The sequence below is a fragment of the Balaenoptera borealis genome (assembly GCF_965194805.1).
Source record: "Balaenoptera borealis genome assembly, chromosome: 9".
NCBI classification, from domain to species: Eukaryota; Metazoa; Chordata; class Mammalia; order Artiodactyla; family Balaenopteridae; genus Balaenoptera; species Balaenoptera borealis.
The window spans coordinates 113,060,835-113,084,472 of NC_138873.1; the positions used below are offsets into that span (position 1 = coordinate 113,060,835).

General features: G+C 42.1%; 1 protein-coding gene across 2 annotated transcripts in view; it reads right to left on the reverse strand.

The window, feature by feature from the left end:
• FILIP1 (filamin A interacting protein 1) overlaps positions 1-23,638 on the reverse strand; it is a 197,820-nt gene that overhangs the window by 16,308 nt on the left and 157,874 nt on the right. Inside the window, exons 6-7 of one of the 2 annotated variants that reach the window (XM_082405046.1) lie at positions 5,888-8,693; positions 2,466-2,523 (exon numbers count right to left, since the gene is read on the reverse strand). In XM_082405046.1, coding sequence (XP_082261172.1) covers positions 2,466-2,523; positions 5,888-8,693 — 2,864 coding nt within the window. Of the gene's footprint in view, positions 1-2,299; positions 2,524-5,887; positions 8,694-23,638 lie in introns of both variants that reach the window. The other variant, XM_082405045.1, reaches the window with a different exon arrangement.

Here is a 23,638-nt window from a genome sequence, read left to right on the forward strand (position 1 = left end):
ACTCTTACAAAAGCACATGAAACTGCATCCCAGAAGCATTATACTCACACGTAGAAGCCGGAGATGGAGTGCATGCAATCCTCCATCTCCAATCCCCGGTGGATTTCATTTCTAATATGCAGTTGAAAACAAAGCTAGCCAATAAATGTGGAGTTGGTTCTGAAATTACAAAGGAAAACTGCCACGGCAGTTGCACTCTATCATTTCTGAAAAGCGAGTATGTGTCGTGCCGCCAAGTTTTCTTAGCGGTTGTCCTTTGCAGGTGGCTGTATTCCAAGATCCAGATTATGTATAAACTTCCTGCCCGCTCACGGTTAAGCCCTTACAGCCTCTCCCTGCAGATGGAATGAGCTTCCGGGCAGAACCGACATAAGCATGGTGTGAGCAGGTAAAAAAGCAAAACAGCAGCAGGGACACTTGATTAACATAAGGGTCACCGAAGAATGGCAGGTAGTATAAAACAGAACACAGTGTTTCTTTCTCCTGACACCTCCGTTTGCTCAAATACAGCATGTACAGTAACACTAAATAGCCTAAGTGCCAGGGAGGCATTTGAAAAACAGTGGAGCGTCCTTGTTTCTGAAAGGGATCATGTCCACTTTACAAAAGGGGGGAAATTCCCTTTCAAAAAAACACGAGTCAGTATTCGAAATGGCAAGATCTCTTGTTTAAACTTGTTCAAAATCGTATTTCATAAAGTCTTTTTTTCTCAGTCTCCCTCTCCTTCTGCCTTGAAATTCCATTATTAGGGCATGTCTCCCATAGTTGCTCAATATTTTAAAATACATTTGCTGAGAACTGAGCTGTAGGCAACAGTGATCTGATTAAGTAAATGTGAATATTGTGAGGGGTCTATCTCCTTCATCCACAATTTGAGCCCCAGTTCTACAAGGGGCCGGAAGAACAGTGTGGAAAGAACTCAGAGGACAGTCTCTATACCATGAAGCACGATGACTCCTGGGCTAAAAAGCAATCATATATCTTTAAAAAAAAAAAATCTACCTTTTACCAAATATCAGGAGCAGGGACTATTCAAATGATTCTGGAACCCTCACAATTTAGAAGTAGAAAATAGCAACCTGTAACTTAATACTCACTGTGTTATTTGTAAAGTTCACCCACTTGCCTCAAAGATTTCGAGAAAGGTGCTGCCTACCTGAGACCTCAGATGCTAAGCTGGGGGTTATCAGCCTTGAGCTCATTTGTGGTTATTTGACTACCAAGCACCAAGTCCACGTCAACACGTTTAATCTTCTCACGGACGCTGGCATTTTGCATTCACACACTCTTCATGCTTATGAAAACATGCTGAAAATTAACAATGATACAAACACAGGTAATAATAATACACTTCACCACACCACACACACACACACACACACACACACACACACAATCATGAACTGGTCCTATACTTGCAAAGTCAAGTCCACACTTGACTGTGAAAATGTTTCAATTCAATTAAGCTATGCATGATGTCATTTTATTTCTTGGCAACAATGTATCAAAATTTACTGTCCGCTATTTTCTATCCATTACAACCTCTCTTGAGCTATAAAGGGCCATTTGGCAGCTCTATTCAAACTGCTCCACAATTTAAATCCGTTGCACACTTGAATAGAGCATGAGTCTGACATTAACGGTTCTAAAATTCCAAAATCTTTACAATACACACTCACACAAATAAGTAAAACTCTGTTTTTAGTATTCCATATTTCGTTTCCATTTTATTTCACATTCAAATTGTTTCCTGAAATCGTCTCAGAGGCTTTTGTTTTTGCAAAACCTTAGAGGTCCAGGCCCTGTGATAACTAGGAGATGGGTTTTGTTTTGGGGGTTTTGTTTGTTTGTTTGTTTCCAGCACATGAAGCAAATTTGGAATCTGATCGAGGCCAATGACCATTGTTAACCTATTTCCTATTTCATAAAAGAGTTTTTGAAAAATCAATGATGGTGGAACAAAGCCTATTACATTTGATTAACAATTAGGAGCCGGCTTTGGAGAGGCTGTGATCCAGCCCCCAGATCTTACTGATTTAACTAACGGGTCCACTTTCTAGAAGCAAAACTGGGTCTAGAAGTCAGGCCCTGCCTCGGGCCCAGCATCCTCCGCAAAGCACACAGCACACGGTAGTTTTGCTAGTTAGTTCTGTTCCCCAGGATCAAAACAAATCCACAAAATAGGAAAGACACGTGGCTATTAGTTGATTATTTTATGAACAGGATATCGAAAACTTAAATTAGTACATGTAGAGAGTTGGCACGAACAGACGGCAGCAGTAGCATCTGCGCGACATACCCCCTCCGCCACTGCCCTCAGCCCTTCCCCCCTCCAGGAGAGGTAGCGCTGCCGGCTGCAGATTTCTTCAGCTCTATTTTCATAGACTGAGTCTCAGCTCGAGGCTCGAATTTGGTCAGATTTCCTGCTCCTGGGGCTGCCACTACTGGCTTTCCTGCTTTCATACCTTTTGACATAGGAATGCGGGTGGGTGTAGGCCGCTGGGATGACCCGTCTTGTCCCGACTGTAAGAGAGAAAACACAGAAACGCAAGGGCGATGTTGGTGAGTTTCCCCCGGAAGTGCCATCACTCTGAGCATACGCAGGGCTCTTGCCACAGAACTACCCACAGACGACCCCTCTCCAGATCAGATTATCGTCAGCAAGTTGGAGTTGGTGTCGAGTCCATTCCAGTCGCCCCCCACCCCTTCCCCTCTCCCGGAACATCTGTGCCACTCTTCCTTCTCTTCTCAAGCCCCTCACCTACCTCCTCTACCCTGACTGAAGACGACCTTCACTCCTACTTCACAGAGAAGCTGCAGGACACCCTGCGTATACTCAGGCATCTTTACTCCTACTGTGCCCCAAATCACCTCACTTTCTTTACATGAAGCAGCTCTCCTTTCCCCTCCTAAGGCGGCCAGATCTTCTCTTTTTTGTATTGTCACTGCTGACCACACCCTCTTTTTTTTTTTGCCATGCCGCATGGCACGCAGGATCTTAGTTCCTCGGCCAGGGATGAACCCGTGCCCCCTGCAGTGAGAGCTCGGAGTCCTAACCACTGGACTGCCAGGGAAGTCCCCCACACCCCCCTTCTTGAAGTGCTCCTGAAACTCTCCTGCTGTGATTTCTTACTTGGGTCTCACCCATCCCCCTCCTCTCTCTGACGACTCCTTTTCACTCTGGCGCTGGCTCCTGGTTCCAGCTTGCCTGCCTTCTAAATGTGGGTGTCACCATGCTCCATCCTCGGCCCTCTTTTCATTTTTCACATTCACCCTGAGAATCGCCTCAGTTGTCACCTACATGTTGCTGAGTCCCAGGACCTCGAGCCTTCCGTGCTCTCCTTAAATGCAGATCCAGATTTCCAACCACGCGCTAGACATTTTCAGTGTCCCTCAGGCATCTCAATTATAACAGGCCCCAAACATTACTAAACTTCTCCCCCAAACAGTAGTCCCCCCTGCGTTTCTCGTTTTATCCACCTCTACAGCCAAGCCAGAAACCTCAGAGCTGCCCTCTGTACTCAGTTTGTCATGAAATCTTCAATTCCGTCTTCAATCTATTTCTGTCCTCATTTTCGCTACCGCAGTTCAAGCCTACACCATCTCCAGCCTACAGAACTGCAACAGTATCCCTGACCTCGGCCTCTATTTCCTCTAATTTATCCTTTCAATTGTTTTACAGACATACCTAAAACATAAAGAATGTAGTTTTAAAAATCATGACCCTGTTTCTGGGTCCCTTTGTCTACTCTCTGAGATTAAATGTCAATTTCATAAAAAGACCCACGCATCTTCAGTATCTGACCCCAGTGCGCCTCTCCTTTTCTGCTCCTGCGTTTTGTCTCCAGCCCCAGCTGCTGCAGCGCAAAGGGACTGCTCACCATTCCCAACAAGCCGGTTCCTCACATTGCCATCACCGCGCCTGTGCACACGCTGCCCTCTCTCTGCATCTGTGAAGACCTCTTCCCCCGGTGAAGCCTTCTCTGCTTGTTCCTTTGTACATACCCCTCTCATAGAACCACTAAGGAGGTTTCAATCCTGCCTCTCTCACTAAGCCAAGAACTTCGACAGGTCCTCTTTACAGTCAGCATCTAATCCCATGCCTAAAGTGTTGCTAATGGTCAATAAATGTTGGCTAAATGCACAAATGAACTAGCCACACTATTCGATTTCTGAGAGGGGTATTCCCAAACTTTCTATTGCCCTTGGTCTTATGGGATCTGATATACCTGAAGTATGTGAATCATCATTTAGGCCTTAGAAATCTCACACAGTTGTTTTGAAATCCTATTTGTGTATGGGCTTTAGTCAGTAATCCAAAATGTTGCTACAGAAGGGAAGCCTATCTTGACCTGACCCTTAAAATGGGAATAAGATGTTCCAGCAGAAAATCTGCTCTAAATTACAACAATTACACCTCCACTAGCTTTTATAAAAATCCAAGCTACGCTGTGTTGCTTCAATTAAAGCAGCACTGAACCATTTGAGAAGGGTGAGCAGTTCTGAATGCTATTCAGCTCCCATCGAGCCAATAACAAAAAGCTTTACTGGCAAAGCACTTAGTAAGTAATTCACACTTTGAAGCCTGTCTTGGGTCTATGCTTGTGCACAGAGAATTAAAGTAAATTATAGTGAAGATATGGGAAAATGAGCCACAGTTTCTATGCTTAAATAATAAGCTTCCTCTCCTTCTTAAGAGTTTCTAATATATGCTGCAGAATTTATTCAGAGATTAGGAATCATAATTTCTAGTCTATTAGTTTAAACTAACATCTAAGTAGTGCATGCTCTTCTATAATTTCATCTACCAATTGTCCTCAATAAATGAAGAAAATCACTGGAGGTATTTTGAAAAATAGAATTCATTTTTAAGTTCTGGCTTTTATACTTTGGACATGCTTTTTTAATAATCCTTCATTTAGCCTCCCAGCTGGTATTACCTAAATATTTATCGAGCACCTGCTCTCTGCACGATACTATTAATAAAATATAGTGTTTAGACATATAAACTCACTTCTTTTTTACTTTAAAAAAAGTTTTGGATATAATAATCTTTTAATCTTACTTTTCGAATAAAGTATGACTATGACCATACGTAAATGTATTTTAAATATTTTAGGTTCTAGAACTATAACCCAGGAATAGTTTATTTATTTATTTATTTTTATTTTTATTTTTTGGCTGCATTGGGTCTTAGTTGTTGCGGGCGGGCTTTCTCTAGTTGCAGGGAGCGGGGGCTACTCTTCCTTGCAGTGCGAGGGCTTCTCATTGTGGTGGCTTCTCCTGTTGCAGAGCACGGGCTCTAGGCGCGCGGGCTTCAGTAGTTGTAGCGCTCGGGCTCAGTAGTTGTGGCTCACGGGCTCTAGAGCGCAGGCTCAGTAGCTGTGGCGCACAGGCTTAGTTGCTCCGCGGCACGTGGGATCTTCCTAGACCAGGGCTCAAACCCGTGTCCCCTGCATTGGCAGGCGGATTCTTAACCACTGTGCCACCAGGGAAGCCCAACCCAGGAACGGTTTTAATAATTTTCTGCATATTGACCATTTCTCTCCAGTCTCCATTTTTCAAAATAGTTTAAACATAAAAATCAAATTTTAAACCTTATTATTCCCATATGCTGACACTGCAAGAGGCCATCTTTGCAAGGATTTTTGGAGTCTCCATAATTGATATGAAAAAAAAATTATCCCTCATAATTAGCTCAAATTCATAAAGTATTAGGCCACATTTTACTCCTGTTTCTTGATGTAGATAGTCCCCTAGGAGACACCTGGTAGTGGGTTCGGGTGGAGGAGGGGCACGTGCTTTTGCTGTATTCTGGGCACTGCGTTATTCTCACTCCCCCCGCGCCCCCCGCCTTGGCGTGAACTTTGGAGCCCCCTCTACTCACCACTGACTGGGTTCCTCTGGCCGATGAGGTCGTGACCGGTGTAATGGTGATGGTGCTGGTCACCTTGCTCGCGCCAGGGCGAGACGAGAGGTGGTTCCTGGGCGAGCGAAGGACTGTGCCGGTGGACACCTCCTTCTCCGCGGTCACGCTGACGGGTCGGACAGTAATCACCGGGCTTGCTCCTTCAGCTGAAGTCCCAGGGGCTCGCTTAAACTGCGAACCTAAGTGAATGTGAATTTTATTGTCTTCCGTGGTTATGATATTGGCATTGGAGTTGTACTTCCGGACTGGGGCTGGCACAGTCTGCTTCTCTGGCGTGACCTTGAGGACAGTCCTTCCCACGGGCATTTCCTGGGATTCGGGAGGGACAGCGATGTCCGCCGGGGCCGCCGATGTGGACACGGTCATGATCTGAATGGGGGACGTGGGCCTGTCCGCAAACGGCCCTCTTCCGCTTTCTGGCGTCTTCTCCCTGGAGAAGGTAGTAATTGTGACCGGGGACATGGCTCGCTCCGCGCTGAGAGTAGCGTCTCCGCTCTTCTGTTTCTGAGACATGACGTTTGGTGATGGGATAATGGTTATCCTCGGTTTCTGATTCCCCAGGGTGGGAATGACGGTGGTACTGGAAAAAAATTCTTCCGCCGTGGGGCTCGTAATCTCCAAAGTGGCAGTGCTGTTCTCGTGGTCTGGCGTCACGCGAATGTGCAGGGGCTGGCCCTGCTTGGGCGAAAGAACCAGCTCTCCTGGGTGCCCCGGGCTGGAACCGGCTCGAGGCCCCTTCTCGTGAGTCACCGGGGGCCCATTCTCCCTTTTCCTCATCCATGGAATCCAAGACTTCCTCATGGTGAGCTCATTGGCCGCGGGCGGATACCTGTCTAGGACAGAGGAACGTTCCATAGGTTTCTTCAGTCCCACCTGTCGAAGGTTACTCATGATATGGTTTTCTTCTTGAAAGGATTTGCGTATAAACACCGCTGGCGTGTCCTCCTCCGCCGCCTCGCTGCCGACAGCATCCGTCTGGACGCCAGTGGACGTCACGGGGACATCCACCATCCTCCTGCCGTTCACACTGGGCCGGAGAGCGCGACTGTACCGCTTGGACAGCTCCAACTCTTTGGTCAGATGGAGGACCTCCTGCCCCATGTTCTTGTTCTTATTTTCTTCTTCCATAAATCTTTGTTGAAGGACAGAATAATCCACTTGGAGCTGAGAAAGCTGATCTTCTTTGTTCATCAGTTCATGAATCTTCTCTTTCAGGGCTTGGACTTCTGCTTTTAAGTCTCGACTTTTAGCTTCTTCCAACCGAAATCTGTGTCTCAGCTCGGCTTCCTGGCTCACTGCCTCACCTTTCTCTATTGCTTTATTCTTAGCGATTTGGTGTTTTATCTCCTCCAGTTGTTGAGAGAGGAAGTTGGCCTTATCCTGCTCGCTTCTAAATTTCTGCTCTAGCTGGTCATACTCATCTTCCGTCTTCATCAAATCCCCTTCCACCACCTCCAGTTGTTGGAGACGTTTCTTCAGTCTCTCAATTTCAAGTGTTAGCTCCTTAATTTTGTTATCTTCTGGGCAGGTGAGCTCAGGTCCTTTTCGACACCTTCCTCTTGTTATTTCTCTCTCCACTTCCTCTATCCCATCAAGTCTCTTCTTTAATAAGTCAACACTGCAGCTTAATTCAGAGGATTTTTCTTCTTCACTTTTCAGTTTGCCTATTAACTCATCTCTCTCTTTGGTCAAACTGTATACCTTTTCCTCCATTTCAGATTTCAGTTTTAAAAGCTTCTTACTTTCTTCGATGAGTTTTTCCGTTACATCCATAACCTTGCCTTGTTCCACCTTAAAATTTTTATTGAGTCCATCCACTTTTCTCTCTTCTTGCTTTATTTTTTCCATCATATTTTTCCTTTCATCAACCAGCATCACGGTAAAGGACTTCAACTTTGTGAGATCGTCTTTTAGGCTTAATTCAGCCTTTTCCAATCGACTTTCAGAACATTCCAGTTCTTTAACCCGACTCTTGACGACCTCCAATTCATTGAGCAGGTCCTTGGTTAAGTTCTTTTCTTTCTCCAGATTGAAATGCAGCTGGGTGCACTCTGACTTACTCTTGCTAAATGCTTCCTCCAATTTCTCCAGTTCAGACATTCTCATCTGTAACTTCTCAACTTCAAGTTTGAGCTCCCGGCTATGGTGTTCTTCCTCCTGCAGCTTCTTCCTCAGTTCCCTGCACTGAGATTCGGTTTTCGTGATCTCCTCATCTTTACCCTCCATCTCAAGTACGCGCTTCCGAAGCTTTTCCACTTCTGCCATGAGGCTGGAGTTGCCACATTCCCCTTTGGCAATTTTATCTCTGAGTTCCTGAAGTTCTACTTCTGCCTTTTGAAGATTTTTGTTGGTCTCTTCCAGCTCCTCAATTCTCTGAGTCAAGCCAACCAGCTTGAGTCTGAGCTGCCTGTTGTGAGACTCTTGATTGGCCAGCTTAGCGTTCATCTCTTCATGCTCCTGGGAAAACCTCGAAGCCTTGTGTTCAAAGTCCACTTCCAACCTGAGCAATTTCTGCCTGTCTTCTTTGGATTTAGAAGTGATGGCTTTGAGCTTTTCTTCCTCTTCCCTCAGTTTCTGAGTCAGGTCCTGTACTTTCTGGCTCTGCAGGCCAAGTTGCTCGATATGCATCTGCCTTTCATCCACCAGCATGAGTGCGAAGGACTTGAGTTTCACAAGCTCATCTCTCAGTTTGTTGAGCCGCTTAGCATTTTCCTTTTCTTTGCGGGCTTGGTAAGCCTTTTCTTGTTCAAGGAGTTTTTTCAACCTAGAAAACAAAATATATTAAAATATTCTATTTTATTACATTAAACTTTGTATATTATATCATACATAAATATTTCATATACATATTAAAAGATTAGTCTGCAAAGAAGTTTCTCTTAGATATTAAATACAAATAAAATAAAATGCTGTTACAATAAATCCCTTATCAATTACTGCAGTATGAAGGTTTAACAAATAGCCATTAATGAAGCTAATCAGAAGTCGGGATGCTGGTTACCGAAACTGAAGGGTAACGACTAGAAGGGAGCATGAAGAGGGCTTTTCAGGTACTAGTTTCTGTTTCATAATTTGTGTGCGCAGGACGTTAGCGATGGGAAGAATAGGATGAATTGTGACAACTTTGCAAAAGATAACATGGACTTTGTGACTGATTATTAACTGGTAGGAAGGGAGAGAGAGAGAGAAAAAAAATTACTTCAGTGCTTTGGGTCTGAATAATTGCAAACAATAATACTTTTAACTGAAATAGGAAAAACAGGTGAGAAAGGGTATGGGCAGAAATTGAGAACTGAAGCAACAGCAAGTTGAAAAGTATACCAGACAATAGTTAACAATACTGTATTGTATACTTAAAATTTTTTAAAGAGGGTAGATCTCATGTTAAGTGTTCTTACCATGATTGAAACAAACAAATAAATAAACGTGCCAACAATTAGAAATGTAGTGCTTTGAAAATAAGTCCTATAAATTTTACAGCTCATATACACCTTAACCCATAGCCTTAATGCCTCCCCACTGTCTCTACTCCCGTCCAAGTCCTAGCATCTGCTGATAATTCTGCAACAGCCTCCAAACTGGTCCCTTCACAACCTCAGCTGTGCCACTTCCTAGCTGTATGATCTTGGACAAGTTATATAACCTCTGTGTATCTCACTTTTCTCACTTATAAACTGAGCATCAAAATAGTAGCTAATTCATAAGGTTTGTCTGAGGTGCATATCAGTTAATATATGGAAAGCACGTATAACAGTGCCTGGCCCATAGTAAGTGTAGCTAAAACTACACTTTATATTATAAATTTATAATTATATTATTATAATTATGTTTATGTTATCATTATTATTATTACTACTTACTCTCACCCAAATTCTAATATAATCATGTCACTCCTGGTAAATGGAATATTTATAAATGGCATATTTCCTGCCACATCAATAAACAAAGGGTGTCACAGTCATCAACAACTGCAACCCTCCAACTTGAGCCAGTGAGCCCTGAGGAAACCCAGGGCTGAAAAGAATACCTGCCATCTAGCCGCCATCAAACTGCAGCCACTCCCTGCGGTGAGCCCTGAGGAAACTCAGGATGTGAAAATACAGGATACTGGCCCCAGGTAGCTGAGGTGCATATCAAAGGAATGATTTCAGTGAGCCCAGACTCTTGCATATTCCCATACACAGAAAAGCGCTGAATTCCTTAACCTGAGATACCTGGTTTTCTTTAATTAACAATAATCTTTTGACATTCCGACTACCTGCCCTTTTGTTGCAAAACTCCTGTATATCCTGGCTCCTCCCCTCACCTCCTTGGAGCAGTTTCTCAGATATCTGAAATGCTGTCTCGGGGCTGTAGTCCTCATTTTGCCCCCAGTAAAGCTTAACTTGCAACTCTCACGTTGTGCATTTTTTTAAGTCCACACTCCCATGGCTTCCTATTGCTTTAAGAATAGAGGCATGAAATCCATAACAAGGCCCAGACTGATGTGATTCCTGACCACCTGGGCAGGTTGATCTCAAGCTGATCTCTCACCTGTTATCTAAGCTCCTAACATTCCTCAAATACACTGGTCCCTCTGCTTAGTACCTCCCCGCTCTTCCTTTCTCCCTGACACATACACACACACACATGAACATATCTGGTTGACTTTTTGTCCTTTGAGTCTCACTCAAATGTCACTCCCTTCAGGAAGCCTTCCCTGACCAAACTAAGTCAGATCCTCTTAGAAACTCTCACAATAACCTGCAGTCTTCTGTTATAACACTTATCAACTTATAATTTTTTAATGTCTGCCTACCTCTGTTCATGAAAGTTCTGTGAGAGTGGGTGCCAGGTCCTTGTTCACCCCCTAGCACAATGCCTGACACATAGGAGGTGCTCAAGAAATATTGACTGAATGGATAAATGGAAGAAAGAACAAATAGATAAGCTTGAGCTAGAAATAAAGCTCAAGCCACCTACACAGGGCTGTGTGAACTAAAGTCCTTACAATGCTGAGCTGAGTATAAATTTTTGTCGAATGTATGTTATGGTTGTTACTAGGCCAGTAATTGGATATTACTAGTGGCTATTAGACAATGAATGTCTCTGATCTCATTAGCAATGGCCTCTCTTAAAGAATATGGTCATTCTAGTCATCAGCTCTGGGAGAAGAGGAGTTTCTCTTAAGTGGGAAACCTCACATGAGAGAGGGAGCCTTCTCTGTGTAGACTGGAAAGATAGCCCTAATGGTCTGTCTATCCTTAGTCCTGGTGGACGAACAACCTTCAGATAACCTATAACATGCTTATGGGAATATTAGAACCCTAAATGATGTTTTGTAGACCAGGCTAAACTAAATTAAGGCTTTCTGTGTCTCTCCCACAGGTCTTAGTGTTCTTTTTGTTTGTTTGCTTGTTTGTTTTAGTTTTTTTTTTTTTAAGTTCTAACCTCTATTAGAGAGAAAAAAGAGAAATGATTTTATCCACAGTTGGACCAGAAGTTTAATGTTGGAGCAGCACACATCTGGGATCTAGTGGGAGGAACAGTGGTAATAAAGTAAGAGAAGTCCAGGAGGAAGGAAATCATAGGAGATTTTGGGACTCTTTTGTCAGACATCCCTCCCTACATAGAAACTTACAGTGCTAAAAGCTTGGTAATTCTTGGGTTTTTATTTCAATAAGGGAGGTGATAGTCCCTTAGACATGGAAATAAATGTGATCTCCAAAGGAGAAATATGCAGAGAGAGAAAAAGGAAAGGATAGAGAAAAAAGTTTGGGAAATGCTCAGAAAGAAGGGGTGAAAAGAATGAGGAGGAGCTATGGAACACCTGTTGTGAGAGAGAGAGAGATAGAGAGAGAGAGAGAGGTACAAGGAGAGACCCATGGAAAAACACAGGAGTGCCTAAGAAAGAGGCTGCTTGTCTCTTTTTATCCACCTTTCCAGTCAATTTGGCATTCCACTTTCAGGTGTTGTTTTTCTTCTTCCCCCATATCTAGAAATCCTCTTTTTTTACATTAAACAAGCATTCAGAAGCATTATCACATCATTGTGCAACTATTCACAAAGCATAATGACTATTGCACAATTTTCTAATAGTTACAATTTCACTTTGTGCTTTAAACACTTAATTTGCTGTACATTATGGGGGCATTTCCATGTAATTATGCTATTGAAGGAGCAAAATAAGAGGATTTCGGTGTTCTGACTGTTATGGTGTACACATTTATCAAAACTCATCAAAATGTATAATTAAAATAGGTGAATTTTGTAATATGTAAATTATATCTCAATTTTAAAATATATTAAGAAAAATAATATTAAAAGCCCTGCAAAGTGTTCTAAAATGTCAGATAAAGGGAGAAAAGTTGTAAAGAAATATAAAAGAGTGACTTAAAATATGATTGAAAACATAAAATAGGTTATTAATCTCAAGGCAGAAAGAGGTGAAAGCAGAAGTTGTAAAAATAAAGAGAAGACAGCTAACATTTCCAGGTGGAATTCCGGCTGACAAGAAAACTTGTTCCAGGAAAATAATGTTTCAGGTATGAGAAAAACCTTGAGTCCTAATATTATTTCAAGAGGCTCGTAAAAGCCCACTCCAAACTCAAATATTTACTAATACTTAATTTTTAAAAAAATAAAGGATAGGAAGAAAGGTCTTTTGATAATAAAACATTTTATTTACCAACTATCTGTTACAACCTAGGCTGTGTGTTAAGTGTTTTATTATTTCATTTCATTTTCATAACAACACTTTGAGCAAGGCATTACTATGCCATTTTATAAATAGGGAAGTCATTTGACTTATCATGGGAACAGGACTAAGAAGGGGCAGGTTGGGATTTTGGACCAGATCTGTTTGACCACAGTGTGCTTTTAACAATGCTATTCCTCAAACAGGTATTGCTTGAACAGCTGAAATTCGCAAGACTTTGTGTTTGTTTAGGTTAACTTCATCTTACTTGATTCACCTATCCTTCTGGAATTGTCAAGATCCTCCTTGGACTGTTTTGTCACCCAATATATCAGTTTACATCTAGCACTGTGTCAATGGCAACACAACCCCAGTGATTAATAGAAAGACAGGTCAATGCACAGAGCCCTTCAGACACAGTCAAGCTCTCCCTGCTGCTGAGTTCAACCCATTCAGCAGCAGGGACATTGTTCATCAGTCACCCATGAGCCCGCGGGGCTGTTAGCCATTATCTCTCTGAGCTCCCAGCCCTCCCTTGCACCTGTTCCAACCAGAGCTTCCTCACGTCAGTCAACTACAACCAAATTCTTCCAGATGCTTGGGCCCCAGATCTAGAGTCATCCTTGAGTTCTGTCCTTCTCTCACAAGCCCACATTCAGTTCTCCAATAAATCTTGTCAACTCTACCTTCAAAATACATCTCGAATCCAGTCACTTCTCATCCCACTATTGCTCTTACCCTGGCCCACGCCACCGTCATCCCTTATCTGTATTATTGCAATAGCAACCTAACCTGACTCTCAACTTCCACTCTTGCTCACCCTCATCTGTTCTCTGCCCAGGAGCCAGCGTGATTTACAAAGGGTAAATCAGATCCTGTCGCTCCTCAGCTCCAAGCCCCAATCATCACAATGGCCTAAAAGGCCCCACGTCATCACTCTTTTCCTCCTACTTCTGTGACTTCATCTCTCAAAACTCTTTCTTTTATCCTTGAGATATTCTAATAGATCACTCCTTCATTTCCTTCAAGTCTTTGTACAATTATCCCCTCTCAGGGAGGCCTGCTTTGCCAACCTTATTTGTCTTGTGCATTTCATGGTAGAACTTCCTATTTTCTTTTTCTGCTTTCTTTTTCTCCAGAGCACTTATTACCATCTAATACACTATATATTTTACTTATTCCTTTTTTTTTTTAATTGACTGTTGCTCTTCTCTAAACTGTAAACACCTTGAAAGGAGGGTTTTTGTGTATTTTATTCACTGCTGCAGCCCCGGCACCTAGAATGTGGCCGATGGTGAGCTCTTCACACGTTTGTTGAAGATGATCGCAAAAGGCCTTCTCAAAAGTCTTGCTGAAATTCAAATGTGCTCCGCCAAATCCTTAACTTCTTTGTGCCTCTGTTGTGAAAACTAAAGGAAACGGCCTCTGTAAAGTGCTTAGACAGTGGCCAGCCCACAGAATGTTCTCAGTAAATGCCATCAGCCAGTGCTATTGGTCACACCTCTTCTTGTTTACTCATTTGACAATCATTTACTGAACATTTACTTTGTGCCAGGCACTCTGCTAGGCACATAAAGCAAAAAAATGACACAGTTCTTGCCCCTAAGGCATTTACTCTCTAAAGACGAGAACAATTAAACCAATACAGAGACAAAGACATGCAGAGGAAGCCTCTACCTCTGTGGGAAACCAGAGGAAGGGCAGCTAAGTCATATCAGGGGAGTGGAGTCAGGGAGGCTTCTAGGAGGAGGTGACTCTTAACCTGAGTCTTAAAAGCTAAGTAGGAGCTAAGTAAGTAGAGAAGGCATGGAAAGGGCCCTCTAGATCAGGGGTTAGTAGTATTATCTGTGGGCCAAATCTAGATCAAGGCCAGTATCTGGACAGTCCTGGAGCTAAAAATTGTTCTTACATTTTTAAAGGCTTATAAAACATAACGAAGAAGAAGAGGCAGACACTGTAGGTGGCCTGCAAAGCCTAAAATAGGAGTCTAGTGGAAACAGCACGTAAAAGCACAGAATTGGGAAATAGACCCCACAGGTAACTCAACTAAAGTAAAGGGTACCTGTGGGAACAGTGGAAGGAAAGGAGGTTGGAAAGGAAGGCCAAGTGAACAAAGCCCCCAGCGGGCTAAGAGGATGACTCTGAACTTGGGATTCAGATTATGAGGAAGTTCGACAGGTGTGGAGGAGCTGGAGATCAGTTAGGAGCTCCTGAGAAAGCAGGAGCTGAGAAACGGAGTCTGAACTAAGGTCATGTCATTGAATAAAAAGAGAAGGGGGTTCACGTGGTGATTTTCAGGAGACAGAAGTCATAGGGTTTGGTAACAGACTGAGTGAGGATGGAGAGGGAGAAATTTGGACAGACTCTGCTGCTTCTGGACAGTGTTATTTGCTTGCTGTCAGTGCTTATCACATATAGGCTAATAGAAGAGAAACAGCCTCGGAGGGGATGATCATCATGCTCCAAAAAAGGCACATCGGGGCTTCCCTGCTGGTGCCAACTGTGAAGAATCCGCCTGCCAATGCAGGGGACATGGGTTCAAGCCCTGGTCCAGGACGATCCCAAATGCCGCGGAGCAACTAAGCCTGTGCGCCGCAACTACTGAGCCTGCGCTCTAGAGCCGGCGTGCCACAACTACTGAGCCTGCATGCCACAACTACTGAAGCCCATGCGCCTAAAGCCCGTGCTCCGCATCAAGAGAAGCCACCACAATGAGAAGCCCACGCACCGCAATGAAGAGTAGCCCCCGCTCGCCGCAACTAGAGAAAGCCCGCGCACAGCAACGAAGACCCAACGCAGCCAAAAATAAAATAAAATTTTAAAAAGGCACATCGACTTTGAGGTTGTTGGAACCTACAAGTGAAATGCTTATTGGTACCCTGGAGATTAGGAGATGAATCTAGGCCAAAGTTACAGGCTGGGAGTGTCCAGCGACGGGTGCAATCTAAAGCCATGAGAGAGGATGAGATGAGTAAGACGTGTGAGACATCAGAGAGAAAGAGGAGCAAGGACAGAAAAAAGACACTGAGATGCGAAAACATCAAGGAACTTAAATGAGAGCCAGAGAGTCAGGAGGGAATCCAGGCAACAGTGGATTTGCAGCCGCCAGGAGGGCAGGAGTGGGGCATGTCCATACTGCAGTACTCTGGAGGGACCAAGTGAGAGACAGGAAAATGTTCCTTGTTTTCATTTAAATTCAGATTTAAAGAAAACTTCTTCCATTGGATATGTCAACATGGATATCGACAGTACTTCACTCGAGCGGTTTTAGTGGGGTTAGGGAACAAAATACAAAATAAAGCTTAGCTGAAGAAAAACCAAAGCAGAAAAAAAAAAAAAAAAAAAAAAATAGAGACAAGTACCTGAGACTAATTATTTGAGATCTTGATTGTGAAAGGAAGGAGAAACAGGGATGTGGACACAGGACACAGGTAGGGCAGGGTCAACATTTTTAACCTCATATGTATATGAGAGATATTAGCATGTTCCCACTTAACTTTAAAGCTCTTTGTTTTTCTTTATAGAAATAGTCCAGTTAATAAATAATGATAGAATAATAAATAAAGAAGTAATTATACAATACCACCATTTTGCAATCCCCAATAAAATAATGGGTGTGGGCAACGCTCATTAATGTCTCCCAAAAGAGAGACAGCCAGATACTGTATACATATATATAGACCTCCACCCAAGAAATCTTCTTACCAAAAAAATTGAACCTGAATCAGATCGAGCTTCTATAACCATTAGTTTACAGAAAAGACAGGGGCAAGAAACATACTAAATGACACTGTGATGATGCAATCAGAAAAGTCCAAAATGTAGGGGACTATACAGGTTAAAAAACCTAGTTTCTTCAATAAATAAATTCTAAGAAAAAAGAATGGGGGAGGGGAAACTATGGATTAAAAGAAATTTAGAAGACATACCAACCAATTATAATCTGTTTGGAGTCTCATTCAAATTATTAAAAATAAGACAATTGGAAAAAATACATTAAGGAATTATTAAATTTTAGGTGTGATAAAGGATTTTGACAATATTTTTAAAAGAATCCTTACATTTTAGAAATACATATTGAAATATTTATGAATGAAATGATATGTCTGGAATTTACATTACAGTAATCCAGGGGAGTTAGGATAGATGAAACCAGATTGGTCATGAGTTGATTAATTGTTGAAGTTAAGTGCTGGGTACATAGAAGATCATTACACTATTCTTTTTATTTTTGTAGATGTTTGAAATTTTCCATAATAAGATTTAACCCTCTTTTGTAATGTTTAGCTTTTCTCCACCTAAGTCTCAGCTAGTTTGGAGTCTGGTCATATTTTCATCTTCCTTACTCTATGATGTGACTCTCATATTTCTATGATTCTGGGTGATTCTTTCATTCCTTTCCATGTTTATAATTAAGCTTGTTAGAGACTTCTACTTTTTCTTCCTCACTGTGATCTGTTTATGCTTACTCAAACTTATGCTAGAAAAAGCAGCTCATTCTTATCTGTTCCACGGATATTTGTTAATTTAGCTTTCCTTTTAGAGTCTAAAGATAAATTGTTTTGGAGGGGAAAGGGGAAGTGAAAGATTTTTTTAAAACCCTCTTCTGGATATCCGTCTCTGAGATAAACACCTTCCCTGGAACAGTGGTCAATCCGTGCTCCTGAAGACTCAGGGCCTCACTGGACTATATTCATTCTCACTTTTCTTCCTTGAACCATTTCTCCAAATTTCTCAGCATTAGCCCCAGAGCAGCAATTCTCTCTTTGCTTCCTTTGTCACTTGTCACCATTTTAATCCATCAGACCCCATTTGAAACCCTGATGTCATCCTAGGTTTGTTTCTCAGCCAGATCACGCTAATTTCCCTTCTCACTGTTTCCTTCCCCTCCACTGTTTTTGTTCTTCTCCAACTCTCCCTGTGTGTATGCCTCTCTGTCAAGAGAAAAGGCAGGTTAAAACCAGCAAGGGCATGATAGTGATTAGAGATGAATGAACCTCAAAAGAGTTAAGCTTTCCTGCAGTTTGAAACCTTGAATCACAATGCATTTTTTCCCAACTAGAGCATATAGTACAGAACTAAGCAGCTTGGTAACATGATAGGACATGGTTTAACCAGATGACCCAGGAAGAAGTGTTACTCTTTCATAAATCACCTCAGTTCCTCAAGATGGTGACTATTATAATAATTATGCAGAATTAATCTAATGTCCCCAATATACTGTGCAGGGTGGGGATTAGGGTGAAGTGGAGGAGACTGGGTTGTGCAGCTGCAGAGTCAGGTCCTGTTCTCATTTGAAATTTTGATATTTTTGTTCATCATGGATTTTTTTGCATTGATTTTAATTTTTAAAAATAGTGCATTAAAATATTACGTATGTTGATTACTGAGTTTTTTTGGCATCCCCTTAAATTTTGCGCCCAAAGGTGAGAGTCTCATTTGCCTCACCCTAGTCCCAGCCCTGGGCGCTGAGTGCTAGATAATTTTTTACATATACAGAAATGGTGGGTCCTTTATCATAGGGCACAGACTTTTTTGAGCTTTGTTTCTGTTTTGTGTTTCTTAGTAGTGGGGATGAGTTTACAAAGCCCTTGTGCACTTTTTCCTTTCCCCCTATTGTGAAGACCAGCAGTATTGTAGGGTACCTATCTGATGTCAAACTTTTATCACTATCCCACTGTGGTGGGATGGGGCCTAGCTCACCTATTCTTATGAAAAAGAACTTGGTGATAAAAATTAAAAGAAAAGAAAAGAAGTAAACATTTTGCTAGCGCCTTTTATGAACTGCTTTTATGTTGCAAGAGAAGACCCTGAACTTATACACATGATTTCATGTTATAAAACTATATCCTATAAATTTATAATCCAGTAATCTCACTACTTTCAGTTCAAGAGTATAATCCAAATAATTCAAATAGCATTCACACACACCCTCAAGCAGATTATTACAAATGAAGGTTTACTCTCCAGATTTTGAGGGGATTATGTATAAATCTGCTGTAGAATAGGTACCTTGAGGTCTAGTTGTGAAAAATTATAAAACAAGGATATGCATTATGGCTCCTCTCTGGGTTAGCCCAACAACCGACAATAAACTAAACTGATTATGAAATTTAATTGATAGTAATCTGTCTTTAAAAGGCACAGCTGGCAGCAACTGAAAGCCATGAAAATCTCGTGGCTGATAACAAATTATTCTTGGAGGTTGTGAGATTTCCTACTACCAGGTGAGCACACGCTCAGTGCTTGCCATCATTTGGTAACAACTGGACTCCACGGTAAAATACAAATTTAGTCTTCATGAAAATCTAGTAACATGCTAATTTAAATTTACAAATGCTAAATTCAGAAATAAATCACTTACTCTACTACTAGTAAATTGCTCTCAGTTATCGGAGAAATTAAAGTCTAGGGAATTGTTTGTTTTTTGCCTAAAACCATTGAAACAACTATTTTTTCCCTGATAGTTTGCTGCCCAACAGGAGACCCATATCTGAGAATCACTATTTGAGAACAAGCTCTCTAATCAAACACTCTAGTATGAAGCTTCCCGACTCATACAGAATATAGCCATGATTCATTAATTCACTCACTAATTCAACAAAGATGGGTTGAATACTCTACCATTGTCAAATAATGTATCAGGTGCTTGGAATTTTTTAAAAAATTGCAATCCTATGTAAAAAGTGCCATTTATGCTTTAAATATAGGCTACTCCATCCAAGGGTGGAGATGTGATTGGAGGAAGTAATTGCTCAAAGCTTTTGTAACGGTTTTTCCCAATAGTGCTCCCCCGCTGTCAGGGGGTAGCTCATATGGCCCCTCTGGGAGACCTAGATAAGGGCTGCCCTCCTCCTTAGGGAATGAGGCCCATGCTGGGGTGCCTGACTTGATACGCTGAAGGAAGACTGGATTTCAGCCCCAGTCCTTCCTGGTCAGGGGCTACTACCTGCACAACCACACCCCATGGTCCCAGGGGCTCTTTTTTCTCATCCTTTGGGTTTCAGTTCATATGTCTCCTCCCCAGAGAGCCATTCTCTGATTAGCCTATTGAAAACAGCTTCCCCAGCCACATGCCATCATGGTACCATATTTATTTCTTTTACTGCACTTTCACTGTCTGAAATGATCTGGTTCATTCATTTGTGTACTTAGGTATTGTCTGTCTTTCCATCTCTGCACAGAAGAAAAGCGCCATAAGAGCAGAGTCCAGCCCTGAACACCAGCCCCCCTAGCACAGTGCCTAACACACAGTAGGTGCTCAATCAGTATTTGTTCGATGAGTGAATAAGCAAAGTTATCCAGATGAAGAATGGGGAAAATGCGGTGCCACGTAAAGGGAAAAGGGTGTGCAGACGCAAGAACACAGGACGTCACTCAGAGCAGCAGTCAACCTCAGGGCACACGGTACGAGGTGGGACAATGCCAAGAGGTAAGGCTCCAGTGGAAGGTGGAGGTCAGATCGTCAAGCAGTTTGGATGTCGTCCCAAGGAGTCAGGCACCTCCTGAGGATTATACCGAGTTCTCGAAGGACTTTAAGAACGGCGATAATATACAATTTCAATATTAGGACAGTCTGATGACAACATGGTATATGGACTACAGAAGGGGAGACTGGAGGCAGGGAGACCGGTTATGTAGGTGTTGACATTTCCCAAGCCAAAAAAAAGACAAACTAAGATCACATTGCAACATGAGAAAAGGAGATCATAGGAATAGTTAGGGTGTAGAATTGTCTGGTTTGGGCAAAGGTTAAGGTAGAAAGAATTAGATGGGATTATTCCTGCATTTTGATATGGGTGAGCGTGTGAATGATAATCTCTTCTTGACCACACTGGCTTCAGTAGCACCACAGTCTAGCCAGCTGATCTAACTGGTACCACGGGGAACCTTAGTATGTTATGATGGACCCATTGCCCTGTTTTTTCTCAAGGCTCTACTGACTCGAGCTGAGGGCAAAACTATATTTTTGAAAAACTCAACTGAATCAGCATGGGCAAGATGAGTTTTTTATGACTTTTTGAAGTGTTCTCTTTTAGATCTCACTTTTCTTCAGCTTTGAAAAAAAATATATAGTTTTCTCTTATTAACTTGTGAGGGATGCAAATTAGGGCTCCAAACCTCTTTCTTGGTTAGAGAGTGTTTTTGAATAGGGACCTTGATTCACTCTATGAGATCAATACTATATACAGCTGTAGAAAAAAAAAATTTTTATTGAAGTTACTAAATTACCAAGCCATTAATGTGTATATTGTATTACTTAATAACATAAAATTCTATACTTCTCATTATTATCCTTTGTACTAGGCATTGTGTTAACAACCTCCTTCTAGCCTCAGGTTTGCATTAGTCAATAGGAGGCACTGACAGGAGATCGGAGAATGTGGTATTAATTCCCTCTTGAGACTTTGATAGTTGGCTTCATTCTTCTACTAAGGGCCACAGTCCCTGTTCGAGGCCCTCTCCTATAGATACAGTTACGCCTGAGGGTTCTGGTAACTACTCCCTCCGTCCAAGTTAACGGGTAGTAAGAGGTACACACTCTCACATTCCAACCCGCCTCCCGCCCACCCAGGGAACTGCAGGGTCCCTTATTAGCTTCGCTCTACTCTACCTGCACATTTATAAAGCTATCAAATTACCCTGTTTGAACCCTCTGGGTTTTGTTTTGTTTTGTTTTTTTCCTGTGACCTTGAATGATATACTGTATCTTGACCAGATCTTACAATATGTAAATTGCAGGGCTAGGTGTCACTTCCCTTCTCTACACCCAACGCAAAACTGTATGAGTCATGATTTCTCCCAAGACAGACTTAGAACTTGGGATAATAGGACAAATCCTCAGTGACATGGATGGACCTAGACATTTTCATACTGAGTGAAAGACAAATATATCGCTTATATGTGGAATCTAAAAAAAAGGGGGTACAGATGAACTTATTTACAAAACAGGAGTGGAGTCACGGATGTAGAAAACAATCTTATGGTTACCAGGGGATAAGGGGGGGGAGGATCAATTGGGACATTGGGACTGACATATACACACTACTATATATAAAATAGATAACTAATAATAACCTGCTGTATAGCACAGGGAACTCTACTCAGTACTCTGTAATGGCCTATATGGGGAAAGAATTTTCAAAAACAAAGAGTGAATATATGTTTATGTATAACCGATTCACTTTGCTGTACACCTGAAACTAACACAACACTGTAAATCAACTTCACTCCAATAAAAATTTAAAAATAAAAAAATACAAAGTAAATAGGACAAATCCAAGAAGAGAGGAGTCACAGAGAGCAGTGGTCAAGGGTGGGTCAATGAAGAGTTGAGGAAAAAGAAGAATGACCGGTGATAGCACGTGTACACATTGCTAAGGATGGAGAACAGGAACAAGAATGAAAAGGAAGCTGAAGCAAGAAGCGGGAGGGAGGGTGGTACTCCTCCTCCCTGGGACCGGATATGGACCAGACCCCAAGGGGTCTCATCTGTTCCTGCCCTAAGGCTGGGCAGCAGGGAAGGGCCTTGCCTTGGATCCCAGCGCAACAATCTTGAAGCCTAGCTCTTTACCCTTTACATTTTGCACTGCAGATTCTTTAGAGCTGGAAAATTTCTGGTTGATAAAGGAGAAAGACCACAGATACTGAAAACTGAATGGGAACATTCAGGAAAATAAAAAAGGATAACTCCTGATAGAGGACCAAATATGAAATCATAGGTAGTAATCTGTATATGTAATCAATGTAACTCTGTGTAACTCTGTGTAACTCAATCATGCCAATAATTTTCATTGACAGAAAATAAATGTATTTTGGGGGGCACTTGTCATTTCAAAGCTAACCCTCTGTTCAGTGTAGTAGTTCTGAGCACGTGCTCTAGAGCCAGAATATCTGGTTTGAGTCTAGTTCTGCCCCGTCCTAACTTGAGTAAGTTTCTTAATTTATATTTCTTCCTCAGTTTCCTTCTCTATCAAAGTGGGATAATAGTATCTGTGCACAGGATTGTCAGAATCACAGAATTATTATATGTAAAAGGATAAGTGCTCAATAAATGTTAGATACTATTAGCAAGAACGCTAAATTGAAATTTACTGCCAATCTGTATCTTTCCCCTCCAACGGAAGGGATTCTTCCAACACAGTGGCGGGGGGAAGGTGCTGGTGCATCTACTGGTGCAGTGGGAAAGACCACTTCATTCTTGAAACCTGAAACTGTTGTTGTTTGCAGGCATGGATGAGTAGTTTCTACCAACAATAACATACCATTTATTGTGTTTTCATATTTCCTGAGTTGTTCAAAATACTATTCAAACACCCTCAGATTGATCAGATGAATATTTGTAAAACAGTAGAAAGAAGATACCATTCTTTCCCTTTGATGTTGTTTACAAAGAATCAGCCAGGTGCATAAATTTACTGAATGATTTTCAGGAGGAACAGAAAAAGCCATGAAGCAGAGAAGTTTGTCACCTAACTGTGTGGCCTTGGGCTCTTTCTTCCAGCTGGCCCCCTCACCTTCCCTCACTCAATCCCAAAGACCTCTCCCACCCCCAAAGAAGGTGTCACCAAGCTGTATCACACCTAATGATGGGATGTTCCATCTAGGTGACACTGTGCCTTATCACAGGAAAGGCTCGCCCTCAGACAATAAGCTAAACGAAGTGGTTTCCCAGGGAAGCCAGAGAGTAGGGTGGGTCTTCAGAGGCAGGTGGGTTTTGAGGGTCCCTGCAACCACAGTGTGACGGGTCCTCCCACAGGCCTGCATAGAGGCCTCTCCTGTGTTCACTCAGAACACAGGAAGGAGGAATGGGAGCATGAATCAGATTTCCTGAGACTATTCAAACAAGCTGAAGACAATCCATAAAGGTACAAATATACCCCATTTTACTCTGTACGTGTATTTATAGAGTGCTGGGCAAAAGTCACATTCTAAGCTTATAAATTATGGGAACTCATCATATAAAAACATATCCTGTTGTAAAGCCTTTTATTAAGATACTATTAATCTGTCTCTTGGGCACATCTATTTTC